The 15,801-nt window shown below is 32.9% G+C and overlaps 1 protein-coding gene across 2 annotated transcripts; it reads left to right on the top strand.

Annotated features, from left to right (window-relative positions):
* The first annotated feature begins 826 nt into the window (after window positions 1-826).
* Window positions 827-14,506, top strand: LOC106664357 (regulator of G-protein signaling 7-like). Of its 2 annotated transcripts, XM_014390028.2 has the most exons (16): window positions 827-1,174; window positions 1,386-1,498; window positions 5,852-5,948; window positions 6,223-6,273; window positions 6,354-6,460; window positions 6,822-6,938; window positions 7,002-7,073; window positions 8,234-8,275; window positions 10,084-10,251; window positions 10,321-10,496; window positions 10,559-10,632; window positions 10,713-10,842; window positions 10,909-11,130; window positions 12,134-12,325; window positions 12,386-13,189; window positions 13,734-14,506. In XM_014390028.2, exons 2-16 carry the CDS (start codon window positions 1,469-1,471, stop codon window positions 13,792-13,794), a joined length of 2,343 nt encoding a protein of 780 aa, XP_014245514.1. In that variant the 5' UTR covers window positions 827-1,174; window positions 1,386-1,468; the 3' UTR covers window positions 13,795-14,506. The 2 variants fall into 2 exon arrangements, with proteins under 2 accessions (XP_014245514.1, XP_014245516.1); XM_014390030.2 differs by lacking the exon at window positions 8,234-8,275.
* The last annotated feature ends 1,295 nt before the right edge of the window (window positions 14,507-15,801 follow it).

The following is a 15,801-nucleotide window of genomic DNA, read 5'->3' on the forward strand; positions in this document are numbered from 1 at the left end:
CTAGTCTAGTTAGCATTCACACTACCCCAGAGTGCTCGATATTCCTTGGGGTAATTGAGGGGATAAGCCCCTTCATTCACGCTAATAAATTACATTCACAAATTAGACTTCATTCCCACTACCTCAGGGTACTCGATATTCCTTGGGGTAATTGAGGGGATAAGCATCTTCATTCACACTACCCCATAGTATTCGGTCTTCCTCGAAGTAGTTGAGGATAAACCCCTCCATTCACGCTAATGAATTACATTCACACTACCCTATAGTGCTCGATATTATTCAGGGTAATTGGAGCTAACCCTGTCATTCACACAAATAAATACATTCATTCCAATAAATAACACATATCACATACATAAAGCTACAAAGATCAAATTAAAAATATTTACGACCCTGAGAATATCTATTTTAAATATGATTGTTTAGCCTAGTAAAATTTATACGTAATTGAAATTTGTAATGGGGATACCTGACAGAACCATTTAAATGTTTGATAACAAACCCACAAGAGGGCGGGTGGGTATTGCTGAGTTATCACTTAAATAAGTACCACATTTTGTAAATGACGGTTTTTAGTTTTTTAAATGATTGGTTTTCATTTCTGTAAAAAACTTCTTTCCTTTAATTTCTTTATCAGAAAGTAGTATTCAGCATTTTGAATAGTTTTTCCAAGCTTAATGGAAAAACTGAACCAAACTCGTATATTCTTCGGATAATTCTGTTTAAAAAAAATCAAATACCAGCATTTTGACAGTTATTTCAACGATGTTGAAATTGTGGGGCGGCGCATCAGCTCAACGGCACGATGATATCAGTACAGGTTCAATTCAATTCAAATTCCGATTTTTCAAAATTGGGTTTTTCGCCTTTACGGAAAACTAGGCCGTTTTTCGATCAGTTTGTAATTTGAATTTTTGAACTCGGAGTAAGTCCGGGTAGGGTTGTGCGCAGTGCTTGCGGGCTTAGGGAGTTCCTCTTCCTTGTGTGTTGTGATCAATATCTTCTGCTTTGAAGGTACATCGATATTTACATGAATTTAATGTTTGGTTTTGAAGTTTTGATGTTGGCGAACTGACCGGGTTGTATGTTGAACGAAAGTACACGCTCTAAGAAAACCGATTTCCCGTTGTTATAAATGATAAAATGGATCGTTTCTTCATACATACAAAGACAGGTTATTTTACCTAATCCTTATAAATTTGTATTTGTGTTTATTTAGCAAAAGGCGAACCGTTTTCTTTTGTAGCCTTGCTATTTTATGTTAAACTATGTACAGATATGTTTCGAAGATGATGGTTAGCCGATTGGTAGATGGAGTTTGAACCAGTTGTGTTATTAGATTGATACCACACCTTTGAGATTTCAAATTGTTCTCTCTTTTTCAGGATTCATGTTGTAATTGTATGAAATGATGGGGCGGGTTGCGAGCCCGATGGAGGTTGGGTAGGCAGCTCCGCCCCGGCCAGCCATGGAGCCCAGGCCATACGCCTTCCATAAGGTAATATCCATTGCATTCCGTATCCTCTGACTATTCAGAGACTCTTAATTATATGCTAGAATATCCTGTGAAACTGAGTCTTTCATGCGACACACAGTCATACTACCCAAACTGCTACACACACAAAAAAAAGTAATAATTAAACAATACTGTAATAAATTATGTCTCTATCACTGTAGATTATAACAGAAATAAATTTAAATAAAACAATATTAAATTGAATGTTGTGCAGATGTAATAATATAATTTGTAATTTGAACCTTACCGATCATCTTGATCTGCCTTCACTTGCTGTATTAGCCGTATACATTTCAACATTCCACCATCTTCATTGTGTCACTCATATGGTTCCTTTGCTTCATCACCTTGCAGTCCAAACGGAGAATTATCAGAAAACTACTTTTTTTATATATATTTAAAAGAGGGTATTTCAACTACGAAGTTATATGAAAACTTGGGGTTCCAGTGTTTTTGAAAAAAAGCCCATATGTAGGAATGTCGGGTTCGATGCAGGGACGCCGGATAGCTGGTGGCTCCAGACATGCGGGATTCGCCGAATGACAAGCAAAGGTTTGCCGAATACCGACTAGTAGGGATGGGTGCTTGATTATTTGCCAAGCAATAATATTCGGTGCTTGACATGCTCAGCTAATTTTCGTTTTCCTTGTCAAGTTCAAAGTGCACAAAATTCATGAAGTACCTGAACTCAAAGCGTCCACACATTCGGGAAACAACTGTGCTGTAAGATATCAACTGTAATCATCAATCAACACTACTATTTATTTTTCAATAATAAATGATTCCTAATTAGTATAGATGTATTAATTAAAGAACATCATAGTGTGTTTCTGACGGTAAGAAATGGATTGGTCCATCATAAGTCTTTTCGTTCCTCGAACTGTACCAAGTTGAACCGATAATTTCGAACGCTTCTCTTCTGAATCACAAAAATTGGAACGTGGTTTTCGATGCGTGGAAACGAATTGACAGTAAGATGGGGTGGGTCAACAGTACTTTGTGACTGTTTTGTTACTGAGTTTTAGCCACTGCACAAAACAGTAACTGCAGCTGCAGCCATGACAGTTTCACTTATTATTATTGTTTCATTCAACTTATTGTTATCTACTGCACAAGCTGCAACTTTATCCAATATCACATCAATGATAATTTATCTGAGGCAAAAATCATTTGACCCATTGCTGGAGGTAATCCAGAGTATGGTTTGTTTTTTTCCACTCCATAACTGTTGTCCATCATAATTAATAATAAGTTGAGGATTCACACGGCATTTGGCAAATACGTATTCGCTGTTTCCTCACAAATTGACTGGTTGTACAAACCCTTCATTTGGTTATAGTGTAGGTATGCTATTTGGCGACTGCCAAGATGAGCATCTCGAGATTTGGCAAATGTTCGGCAGTAATCAGCATTTGGCGAATACCACATGTCTACAGCCATCTTTTCAATGAGGAGTGCCGAGTCAACGCCTAAACCATTGCGACCACCAACATCCCCAAAATTACTTTAATTTGAATGAACTAAGGTACAACACAGCTAGGTTAGACAGAGCAAGATGATTGGTATCACACGCAGACAGCAGGAGTAAATTTCAAAAACATTAATCTAAACATTCCTGACTTACAGGAGGGTTTAACGTCCAGTTACCAATTGGATATCGTGGACAAGGGGTCAAACCACTGTACAATACATTTTTCATACTATTATAAATTGAAATGCCATTGGTTCTGCCTGGGTTTGAACCCAGAACAAAACCTCTAGTGTGGCAAATACGAGACGGGCATCCAAACCACTCGACCACCTTTGTCCCTTAATTAATCTAAAAATTGTAAAATTGTATTACTATAAAACTCTTGTAATATGTCTAATTCTTTAAAGCTGTCATGTCAGAACCAGCAAAGTAAGTTAAAAGTTAATGAAAAATATTTAAAATTTAAAAAATAATAAAAGTGCTGCAAGAAAGTTGAATTATTTACAATTTTATAAAGTACATTGCAGTATGTTTTTAATATTTACTATATTTTATATTTGTCCAACTTTATATGTTTATTGCAATAGGATACTGTTTTTATTTTTTTATCGTTATGAGAATATACCATAAAATAACTTTAAAACAATCATTGCAATGATTAAGAATATGCTAATGTTTCTTAAATAGTAGGTTTTTATTACCATGCAAAAGAGGAGAAAATAAATAAATAAAATGACCATTTTTAAGTTATCAGCAGTTAAAGTACCAGGGTTATGCATAATTGAACATGTTTGATTTATAAATTAAACAAATAAATAATAAATTAAAAAATGTCCTTGTTTTAGTCGGCCGTTGGACTAGCAATTAAATAAAAAAATAACTTGAAATTGGGCATTACCTGTAATTATTATTTATTTTTTATTACGATTGATCTCTGTTTATTTATTTATTTATTTTTTAATGTATTTTTTTGGAATTAATTTATAATATGTTGTTTAGTTCATGAAGGAGGACATTTTATCAACAAAACATTTACATTTTTGGTATTAGTTCAGAAAGTATTAGAAAAAAAATGAATTAAACAGAATGTTAATAATTAAATCTGTTCCACTTTTAATGAAATCTGGAACATTGCATACCACTTAGTTAATTAGTCTATTTGGTTGAACTAAAACAAAATGTTTGATTGTGACTGATTATGAACCATGCTGCATTTATGAACCGTAGTATCAAGTCTCTTTTGGATTATGTGACAAATTACAATAGTATAATTTTTGTATCCAAAATACTACCATACAATTCATTTGAAACTGTCTCTTAATAATTTTCGTTTCCTCGCCTCTGATTATTTTATCATTTCATTTTTTCATCTGTAATTGAACTTTTAAAAATTGTCAATGTAGAGTTTTCTGGTTCCTTTGGCTATTCTGGACTGAAGAAAATGAACCTTGTCATAGCTGTAGTCGAGTTAATTTTAGGTTGGTTCTAGGGTGTGAAGATGTAGATGAAAAAAAAAGCTGTCCCCTCACCCATAGAACTGGAACTGCAGCTAGGTGCACCAGTGAGAGTTGGAGCTGGAAAAATTGCTTGATGAAAAAACTCTAGCACTGGAAATGAGGGTATGAGACAAGTGAATATATTAATAAATTCTCAAAGAAGAAGGTGAAGGACATCTCTCTCAGCAGGCAAGATTTGAAGAAAATTATAGGGTCTTGATTATCACCTAAAGAAGATGGACAAAGCAGAGACAGAATCATACGACTATTAGATGTTAGATACATCGGCACATATTCGTGAATGTGAAGTACTAGCCTCTGTTATAGCCATGTGCAATGAAGCATCAATAAAAGTGTTTAGTTTTGTGGAAAAAAGTGCATGATGGACATTCCATAATTTTGAACTATTTGGAACAACTGCATTTGTAGTTATGAGGTTTCTGAGATGCGATTGGCTTTGATCAATAAGAAAAATTGCTTCAAGAAGACAACCCTTGATTTATTTTGCAACAAATTAAAAAGTTGACAAAATTGATGGTAATCAAGCTTCTGCCGCAGCTGACCTCCTTCAGACTTCAAACTCTTCTAAGCAATCTTTCCTTTTCTCTAGGGAAAAATGTTAATGTACAGGATCCATTGTAAGACTTGAAAAATAGAGCAAATGATTTGTTTAAATAAAAATCCAACAAGAAACTAAAAAAGCCTAGTCTCTAGATTTAGCATGATAGGCTATGTTTCATATTCTCAATATAAAAATAATTAGTTGGAACTATATGAGAAATTTTAATTTTGACTCCAGAAATAATTTGTTTATTTACGATAATAAAAAATAAATCGTAAAATTTAATTTTATTTACTGGAGGACCGCAGTGGCCAAGTGTTTAGGGCATCTGACTCGTATTTGCCATGCTATTGGTTCTGGTTTTGAATGCTTAGCCCATGGCGTTTCAGAATACTATGGAAAAAGTATTGTAAAATGTTTCACTTCTTGTCCACAATACCCAAGGGTAGTTGAATTAGTTTAGAAGAATTATGTATTATTATTATTGTATTAATTTATTTTTAAAATATTTATTTATTTTATTTTGATGAGAAGCATATACATTAGCAATTTATAGATGGAACGTTCTAATATTATCATCATGATGCAATCTGCAATACAAATTTTGTTGATGTTATGGTTTAAAATTCCACTTATCGTAAACATTCACACTGGTATTTTAGTTATAAATGTAATGGTACTTTTTATAAGTACATTACATTTTAAAATATTTTAAATTCAAATGTCTGCTTTGATCAATAGCATTATTGACTGATCCAGTTTTTATAGGAAGTTTATTGTCAAATGTAATAATTTATTTTTTATAGATGGAGGCACTTGTGAAACAGATGCAAGATCCAGAGTCTGGAGTTCCTGTTGGCAGCCAGAAATCCTTTCTTACCTCCGTTCCTTCTGCTTTTATCGGTAAATTTCACTTTAATCTTGTAAAGATAAGTTATAAACATATTTTAAAAAATTGTGTACATGTAAATGATATTTTTATTAACTTGTAAAAATGATTATTTTATAATTTAATAAGATAACATCTTAGTTAAGACCTTAATTGTTTAATGATTAGGTGAGAATTGCAATTTTGTTGTATTTTATTTGTTTGAGAAAATGCATGTCACAATCTTTATAATTAAGCTTACCGAAACGGAACACTGTCTTTATTATAAAAAAACCCATGTCTTTACAGGATATGACTTAATTGAATGGCTTATGGAACACCTCAACATCGACGATGCAGGTATTACACACCCTAACACGGCCTTATGCCTGGTTTGATGTCACAAAGTAGTTAGTATTAACTGATGTGCCATGTTCCAGTTGAGGCTGTTCACCTTGCAAATCAATTATGTCAGTATGGCTACTACTTTCCTGTAGATTGTAAAACCTTAACTATCAAAGATGATAATTCCCTCTATAGATTCCAGGTAAATAAGTTTTACATCTTTCCTAATTTTATAATAATTAATTGTATTATATTAATATTTTAACTTGATATTTCGGTGTTGTAGGTAATTAAATGTTAGTTGACCATTGTAATAACTTTTTAAATGATTTTGATAATTATTGTTTACCAAAATGAAATTATATTCAAAGTTTTTGTTTATAAGGGGCATTTGTAAAATTATAATCTTTATTCACCTAGGTAGAATTCACTTTCCTCTTTCTCATTTGTTCTGGTGTGATTTTTGACCAACAGCCAATCCACCAAAAAATAATCTTACCAACGGATCTTTCAACTCAATTTTTCTACTTTAAATGGTAAATGTTTTATCGATCGTTTTTTAGGCTGCTTACCACTGGCCATGGCATCATCGCCACCCTGACAATGTCGAATATGCGATTTATTTAGTCAAAAGGACCTTACGCAATAAACAGAGGCATGCTCTGGAGGATTATGAACTCGTAAGTCTTTTTTATTCCTAATAAAGAAAACAATATTCACCCATTTTTGTGTGCTTATTTTAGGAAGCTCTAAACAACCTGAAAAGGAATCTACAAAACAAATGGGATCTTGTGACTATGCAAGCTGAAGAACAGGTAAGATAGCTTAATTTTTTTTTAATGTGTATTTTTTCATCAACTCACACATGAGGTTAAAAAAATAACTATTTAACTAACTCTGCAAGCTCAACACTTGCTATAAAAGCAGTAAATGTGAATTATATCAGGGACATCTAATATCAATCGATAAATAATTAATGTCTAGCAGTCGTTTAAAGGGTATATCATCACCAATCATCCTATACTGTGTGCTGGCTTAGCTGTTGCGACATTTCACAGACCAACCAGCAATAATAAACATATTAGGATGAACTGCTTGTTTAACAATATTTCTTTCCTCAAATTACCTTGTTTTCTGTTATTTTTTGGAAAAAAGTTTGCAGAATAAGAACAATAATATATGCAGAAAAAAATGTCAATGGCACAGAGGTGATGACAGTTAAATAGATAAATACGATAACAGGATGAAGGAGAAATGTTTTCTTATGTCTTTTAACTGGTGGTTAAAATTAATTATTTGGAATATTTTTTTTAAAATAAAATAAAGTTCAATGTACTATTTCACTGAGTGGACAGTTTAGTAGACAATGTTAAGCACTTCACTGAGTGATATGTTGATTTTTTGATTGTCCAATTTGTTTTGTCTTTAAACACTGCTTTATTAATACCATACTGAAACTCAAAGTAGCACGTTTGTACCATCAATGTTTTTAACCTATTTTTAAACAATAGGGTCATATTTACGATAATAAATTTATGCATTAATTGGTACGTCACATTTTGTCTGGTCTTTAAACTTAATGTTATAATTTTGCTTAAATTTTTCCCTCTAAGTGTTAAATTTATTTTCATTTTGCAATACTTTACAATGATGCTACTAACTGAGGAGGTTAATAATTCTAAGCTTTTGCATTTCCCCATATTACTTAAGCCATAAAAGTCTTAAGAACTACCGGGATTCAAGAAAAGCTGGGCTTGTTCAAAATCATTTTAACAGACAATTTAATTGACTTTTTAACAATTATGTTTTACCGTTCTCTTTAAATATTAATATTTTATTATTTATATCCAACCTGAACAATAAAATAACCAAATGTGGTTTATACGTTATGATTATTTATAAAGGGGGAGGGATAAGGCTTTTTTAAACTTGACGCTGGGAGCACTTACTTTACAAAGTTTTCTTTACCATTTAGGCTGAGGATGGCAATATATTACTGAAAAATACTGGTGTCTGTGTAAGTATTAATGATGTGTCAGTGTCTGTCTTCCTTTCTTTTACTCAAGCCTTGTCAGCTTTAGTGATTTTGAATGATTAGTTTGCCACTTTTCCCCACATAGGGCACTTCTGGTAATTAATGCTATAGCAAATTGGTGAGATAATTCCAAACAATGTTGACACGACAAATGCAAAGGGAAAATTGTACCTTCAGTTCTTTTCGATCGTAGTTTGCTATCACATTAATAATACCATTTGGTAGTGCATCATCAATTCGTTCATTTCAGCTTTTTATGCTTAAATTTTTGTTTTGATTTATTTATTTGCTTGGTTTAAAATTATTTGCAAAGAAAAAATATGCCTGCACAAATCTTTTTATATTAATTTTGTCAATTATTATTATTTTCTTAATGGGATTTACTATTTCTTTCATGCATTGCCTTGCATTACATTTTACAAGATTTGCACATAGAACTTTCAATGTTTAGTTTTAAATAAAAACGAATTCAGCTATAGATTGGTTATTATTGATTAATTGATTTACTTAAGCTCAACTGCACATACGAACACATTTGCACAGAATTGAGCTTTTCACTAGACTGACTTCATTTACATTGGGTTTTGGCAGTCCAGCGTCTGACACTCAGTCTTATCCGTTCCGCCATCGAATTCCAGCGGCTGTCTACAATTTCAGCTTCCAATGCAGTTTTTAAATCTAGAAACCACTCTCACTCTTAAATAAATTAATTTAACTAGGGTGTTAGAGTACTTGATATTCCTCCCTTACCCCTTTATCTAATTGGTGACCAAAGGGGTGAGGTACTCATTACTTCCACCATTGTTCTTCTCACACTACACACTCACATTCCAACTCAAAATGAGACAGATATCAAGCACCATATACAACAAATTAGTGCTAATTCTCTAAAAAATTGGGACGGGGGCACGACATTTGCTACTGTTTTTAAGCACAATGTTAATATTGGTGACATTGCTACTCGCTCTCTATATGGAGCCAAGGAATAACATCCTTCAATTTTGTGGAACACATGTACATGCCGGACACATACTCGGGCTTTGGCCCAAAAGTTTCAGTGTTGAACGGCTGGGTGAGTTGTCTTCTTAAATTTAGGTCCTCTGGGGGCAAATCAGCCGTTGATAGGTAAAACTCATAGGTAAGATTGATAGGTAAGCATCTCAAAAGCTTTCTGACTCCTGCTCACCGATGCTCTACTTATTTTTAACCCTGTTATTTCGGTGGTCAGTCTTGAGCTTAGGTGCCTTGTTCATCTTTCTGTTACCTTCCAGACCTTTGTGACCCAGACAACCACTACTGTTTTGCCAAGATGCTCCAGTTCTGAGGCAAGAGCAGGATGAGAGGGTCCGCAGAGGACATAGGTTGATTATTAGGTATGATGTGAGAAGCTGATAAACAATTCAGTCATCTCCGGCTCTCCGAGCTTAATTACTTTATTTCTTTCTTCTCACGAATAATTTTCAAATTGCAGTCATTTGAGCATTTCAATTTTGTGGTTTATTATTATTATATTAAAATTATCAAGCCTAGGGACTTGTTTCTATTATTTTAATAGAGATTTTGGAATATTTAAACAAAAGAAATTTGGTTGGTGTTGCACATTTAATTAGGAATTAGCTTGTAAACGAAAGATATCTATGTTGTTATGTGGAATGTTTAAAGAGTTCTTTATTATGATTTTTTTATATATAAAAAAATGTATATTATAAGGATGTAAAAGTTCTTGCAATTTAGTCACAAACACAACATATTTTGGTTTTATGTTTGAAACCAAATTTGTCTTCCTTCAGATTAAAGTCGGAAAAGAAAGGAGAAAAATGGACAAGCAAGTTGCTGATTCCCAAGAAAGGGCGTATTGGAGAGTTCATAGGCCTCCACCTGGATGCCAGCCCCCTTTAGAGCCCTCCCCGATCACGAACCTGCGTAGATCTACCAGCCCTTCTCCCCAAAACACGGAGGTATCTGTCAGACGACCTTTACCCGGACGGCCTTTTGTAATCTGACCTTAAACATTAAATTTTTAACAGCTCGAAATACTTCGGAGACAAGTCGCCAGATCGAGAATAAAAGTTTCACAAGCGGTTGAAAGCCTCATCACCTACTCGAGTACTTACGCAGAGTATGACCCATTCTTCACGCCACCACAGCCTTCAAATCCATGGTTATCTGATGATCCAGCTTTTTGGCAATTCAATCTACCTTTGTATGAATAATTTTATTTTTATTTTATGGCAGTATTAATGTTAATTCATTCTTTTTATCTAGAATTGAAGTACCAACTGAAAAAAGGGTAAAACGCTGGGCTTTGTCATTTGAAGATCTATTAGCTGACCCAACAGGTAATTATGTTCAATCTAGCATTAATTACAACACATTTTCAGTTTTGTTATTATATTTGAATATATATTTAAAATTTTAGGTGTGGAGGAATTTACCTCGTATTTAAGGAAGGAATACAGCCATGAAAATATAAGATTCTGGCTTGCAGTAAAAGAATTGCGCCATTGTGGTCAGTCACAAGTGCCATCTAAGGTTAACAGCATACACCAGTAAGTTTTTACTTCATTACATGTAAACAAATATGGAAAACATTAACTTAAAAAAAAAATTTTAAGGGAATTTTTGGCACATGGAGCACCTTGCGAGATAAACATAGATTCAAGAACACAAGAAGCTACGTTAAATGAAATGAAAACGCCTTCAAGATTCACTTTTGACGCTGCTGCACATCATGTTTACACTGTCCTTCTGAACAAAGATTGTTATCCACGTTTCATTCGTTCCGATCAGTACAAAAACCTGCTGGCAAACGCTAAACATCCACCTACCAAGAAAAGGTAACATTTCTTAAATACTGGACTTTTTAAAATAAAAACGGCACAATTGGGACTAGGAGGATGGCAGAAAGTCTAAACGAAATGTTAAATTTAAAGATTATTTGGAGATCGTGAGACATGGTCTGGTGTGATGTAGTTTCTTTTGTAGGTGTGTCGAGTTGAGAGTGTCAGTGAGATATTCAGTATATATTGACTATCTCAATACAATAATGACACATCTACACAGAAAACAAACACCTTGAACCCCGACATGATATCAATAAAGATCAAAACATTGGCACGATAAAGAAAATGTTTTTCTAAACCTACATCACACCAGACCGCATTTCACGATCTCCAAATAATCATTAACTAACAGTCACTAAACACCACATACGTTAAATTTAAGTCCAGTATTTTTTATTTTTTCTTACAAAGGTTACATTACAACAAACTTATGAATGTTTTTCTTAATATATTATTCTTCACTCTAATAGAAGGAAAAAAAGAAAAACCCTTGTTTTTATCATTTTATTAATTATAACATATTTATTATAATGTAAACAAAATTAAATGAGATTAGAAATTCATGAGTTTTACTAAAAATTATTTAATTATGATGGTTTAAAAGAAAATGCACCAACACAACAACAACAACAAAAAAAAAGAAATAATAATAATGATAGATTAAAATTAAATTCTTCTCAATTCAATTTTTAGTGGACTGCGGTAGCCTAATGGTTAGCATGATAGACTCTTGGCTTGTAGACCCTGCAGTTGTGGGTTCAGTTCTCACCTTCTCCCCTGTCCCTTTTTTCATACCTTCTTCAACAAGAGTGGCTCGAAGCTTTTCAGTGCTTGTTCTCTTCTACATTGGATCATATTTTAATTTAATATATTGTACTTTTTTAACGATTGCTGTAAAGAATTGGTGTGCTGTAATTTTTCAATATTCTCTCTTTAGAACAATTGAAATTTATAAAATGACAAGTTGCTAAGTGCTGAGTTTTTCTTTATTTTATAGATTTTTTGGATTTGGAGGAGTTGGCAAAAAGAAGAGCTGTGCTGGACCGGTCGCAGCTTCAAGTGTCAATAAGAGAAGAGGAAGTGATCGGAGTCTTACTGGCATTGTTCACGACGCTCCAGCATTCGCTCCTCAGACCCATGTTCCTTTATCTACTAGTCAATCTAACCTTCACGATATCACCATAACAAGGTAGACAAAAATTATCTATAATAAAACTCCAATATATTATATTTTTATTCTATTGTACAGGGATAGCGGGGTTTCCCCTGAAAGGATTAATCTCTTGCAGAAGGACCTGAAACAGAAGTCGGTGGAGAGGAAGCAGTCATCTGAAGACGAGAAATATGTTAGTGAATGTATGGCCAAGTCAGAGCCCGGACCTTCTCTTATTCACCTAGAAAAGTGTTCATCTGAAGTAAGAGACGAAGGAAAAACTCAAGATGAAAAAGAAAAGGATCTCAACGCAGAACGAAAACACTCCTTAGAAAACGTAGTTTCTAAGATAAGTGATTGTGGCATACAGGATGATGATTTTCCCACGGAGAACATAGTAACTATAATCACAGATGAAATTGTGGAACCTGAGGAGACTGGAAATGAAAAGGACGCCAAGGGCTTGTTGACGACTCCCACTGCTTCCGTTATTCTGCCTCACGCTCCTCAGTCGACTCTTACTGAGAACATCGCTTCTTCCAGCGAGAGCGAAGCACAAGAACAATCAAGTACTATTCTGGATGAGGATCTAGAAGCACAACCTTTGGAACAAGAACTTGAAAGCAAAACAGTTCCTGTCGGCACGCCCAAATCTCGGAGAACTGCTAAAAAGACTAGAATCATGTCCGAAGAGGGAACACGAACGACACAAGTTCAAAAATTGTTGCTGTCTGATGAGAATAAACAAATTTCCATTGATTTATCCCAGCATTCGGTTAGAGATGAATGTTCTGAACCTTGCGAACCTTCCATTCAAGTTCCTGCAGATGAAGTTGTACCTGATGATGTACATTCTAGTGATATGCAAAATCGTGCTGATATCTGCCCATGGGAAGATGAGTGAGTAAAGTTTTACTGTTACTTACCAATTTTCAGCTTTGTTACAAAACAAAGGATTGTTGAAATTATCCTTTGAATATACTTCGTGTACATGGCTTATTTTTTTAACTGCCAAAAATGTAACTTTCGCTTTATGTTTTAGCTTAAAAACATAGTTGTCCTATAATTAATTAGAAATCTACTGTATACATCTTGGCGTTAAGGTCTATCATTTTTTTATATTTTTTTTTATTGCAAATATCAGTTGATCCTTTCACTATGTTGAGCTTTTCTGTTGTATGATTTATTTTATTGAACATCATCGAATTATAAATTAAGAATTTTGTACAGTTAAAAAATCTTTTTAGCCATGTTTACCAAGTATTTTTTTCATGTAATGTGCAATGCTGTGAGCACACCAAATGTGATATTACATTGGGATAAATTAATGGCATAAGGCAAAGGCTTTCAAAGAGCTGAATTATTTCACTCAAAGCTGAAAAATTGCGAACAATTGGGAGAAATGTTATCAACAGAATCGCTCATATTGTTAATTTATTTTCAGAGAAAACTGCAAGACTGAAGGGCCATTCGTAAAAAAATATGCTACTCTTGGTTATCTGTAAGCCTCATTTATAGTATGGTTTATTTTGGATTAACATAAGGGTTGGATGAAGATTGGCGGACAATACTGAGCCCCTGCTTCGCCTCTCATCCTCTCTCTTGTTAATACGAGTCATTCTTTTATTTGTCATTTGAAAGGTAACGTTCAGTTTTGTTATTTACATTTTTGTTTTATTTCTTTTTTTTTTTTTTTGATCAGATTCTCACATACAACTAAAAAACGCCAATTGATATACACCAAAGGTTTCATAATCCAGCGAAAAATTCTAGTCTTTTAGATAATGTATCTAAGAATAGTACATATTTACAAAGTTACAATTGACATACATTATACAAAATTTAGAGATTTTAGATCGGTGTCATAGAAAAAAAATTAAATAAAATAAAAAAATTTAATTGTGCAATTTGGTAGGGAATAGATTTATGCCATAGGTTGGATGGTGTGTTTATTAAAAATATTATCCAAAAAAAAAATTATTTTAGTAATACTAATAAATTGATAAATGGATAAATATTATGTGGATAGAGCATGTCATTGGTGTAACAATAAATGTTATTAAAGTATTATTTAAGTTGCTTCAATAGAGTATGTGAGAATACATCTTTAATATAAAGAAATAGCATTGTGTCACTATGTATTAATATACATATATAGATAATATATTCAACAAATTAACTAGCTCTAGATTCTAGATACATGAAATCGAAAAAAAATAAAATAAAATAAAAACATTTAAAAAAAAGACCACCAAATGTACATAAACATTTTGAAATATTGCCAATTAAATATTTCAGTGGTTTGCAGATACGTAATATCAAAAATTATGTTAATTTAATATGACGGACGAAAGAAGAAATGCTAAAAATGGAGAAAAAAATAAGAAATAGATATTTGATTTGCCATTGAAGTTTAAAAATAAGATATATATAAATTATATATATATGGTCTGTGATTAAATTTCTTTTTATAGCTATATAATACTAATTAAAATTTAAAAAAAGAAAGTGGTCTCTAATATTCAATTTATTTGATTTCCTACTACTGTGATTATGATATATTTATTTATAAATATTAAGCTTAAAATTGTTAAAAAAAATATTTATAATTGTCATAGGTATTATATATACATATAGAGATGTTAAAAATTTTATATGTGTATATAATAAAAATCGCTTTGCTGATTATTAATATTAGATTTATAAAGCTTTGACAATATGTTCTGTATTATTGTTGTAAAATATTATTCCACGCAGAATTATCGGCGTGGATTTGTTTTATGTATATATTTGTAGACATTTATGTATTATTATAATAAGTTTAAATTGAATATCAAATATTTAACGAACTTCTTAGCGGCCTATATTATGTATAATAAATGTCTTTATTAGATGATTTATTGTTTCAATAAAATTCCTAAATGTGGATTGGCGAGTGTATTATTGCATCCAAAACCTTAAAGATCACATTTTAAGGAAATTAAAAATTCATTGTTTCAAGCAGTCATAAAAAAATAGTTTCCAAAAATGCAATAAAAACATGATTAAAATAAAGTGGCAGCGATGCTTGGCAAAATCGGCGGAGCTCTTGTGTATGAAGAGCAATGTTGATCCCCCCGATGTTGGTGGCACTCGGAGCAACTAACTAGTAGAAGAATGGTCATCCTCACTTGATTAACAATAGGCCATGAGAGGAAGACCTGTAGTTATGGGCCCCCACGTGTCTCACCTAATGGAAAGGTGCAATTCTTGGCTCCATATTGAGTGCATGTAGGAAGGCCACCCTATGTTATGAGAATTGATAGGATATGAGAATTGTACTTGAGCAGATCTTGGTCCCTATTTCATAGTGAATGTATAGTGTGTGACGGCCAATGGTGGAATATTCAGTTCCCCAGAGACCCTCAATTTGGTTAGTTATATAATTAAGCGTAAAGGGTGATGGAGGAATATGAAATACTCCATAGCCCTAAGTGAATGGTATGTAAATAAATAAGGACGAATTTAAGAGG

This window comes from Cimex lectularius, unplaced genomic scaffold (assembly GCF_000648675.2).
Source record: "Cimex lectularius strain Harlan isolate CLEC.00 unplaced genomic scaffold, Clec_2.1 scaffold98, whole genome shotgun sequence".
NCBI classification, from domain to species: Eukaryota; Metazoa; Arthropoda; class Insecta; order Hemiptera; family Cimicidae; genus Cimex; species Cimex lectularius.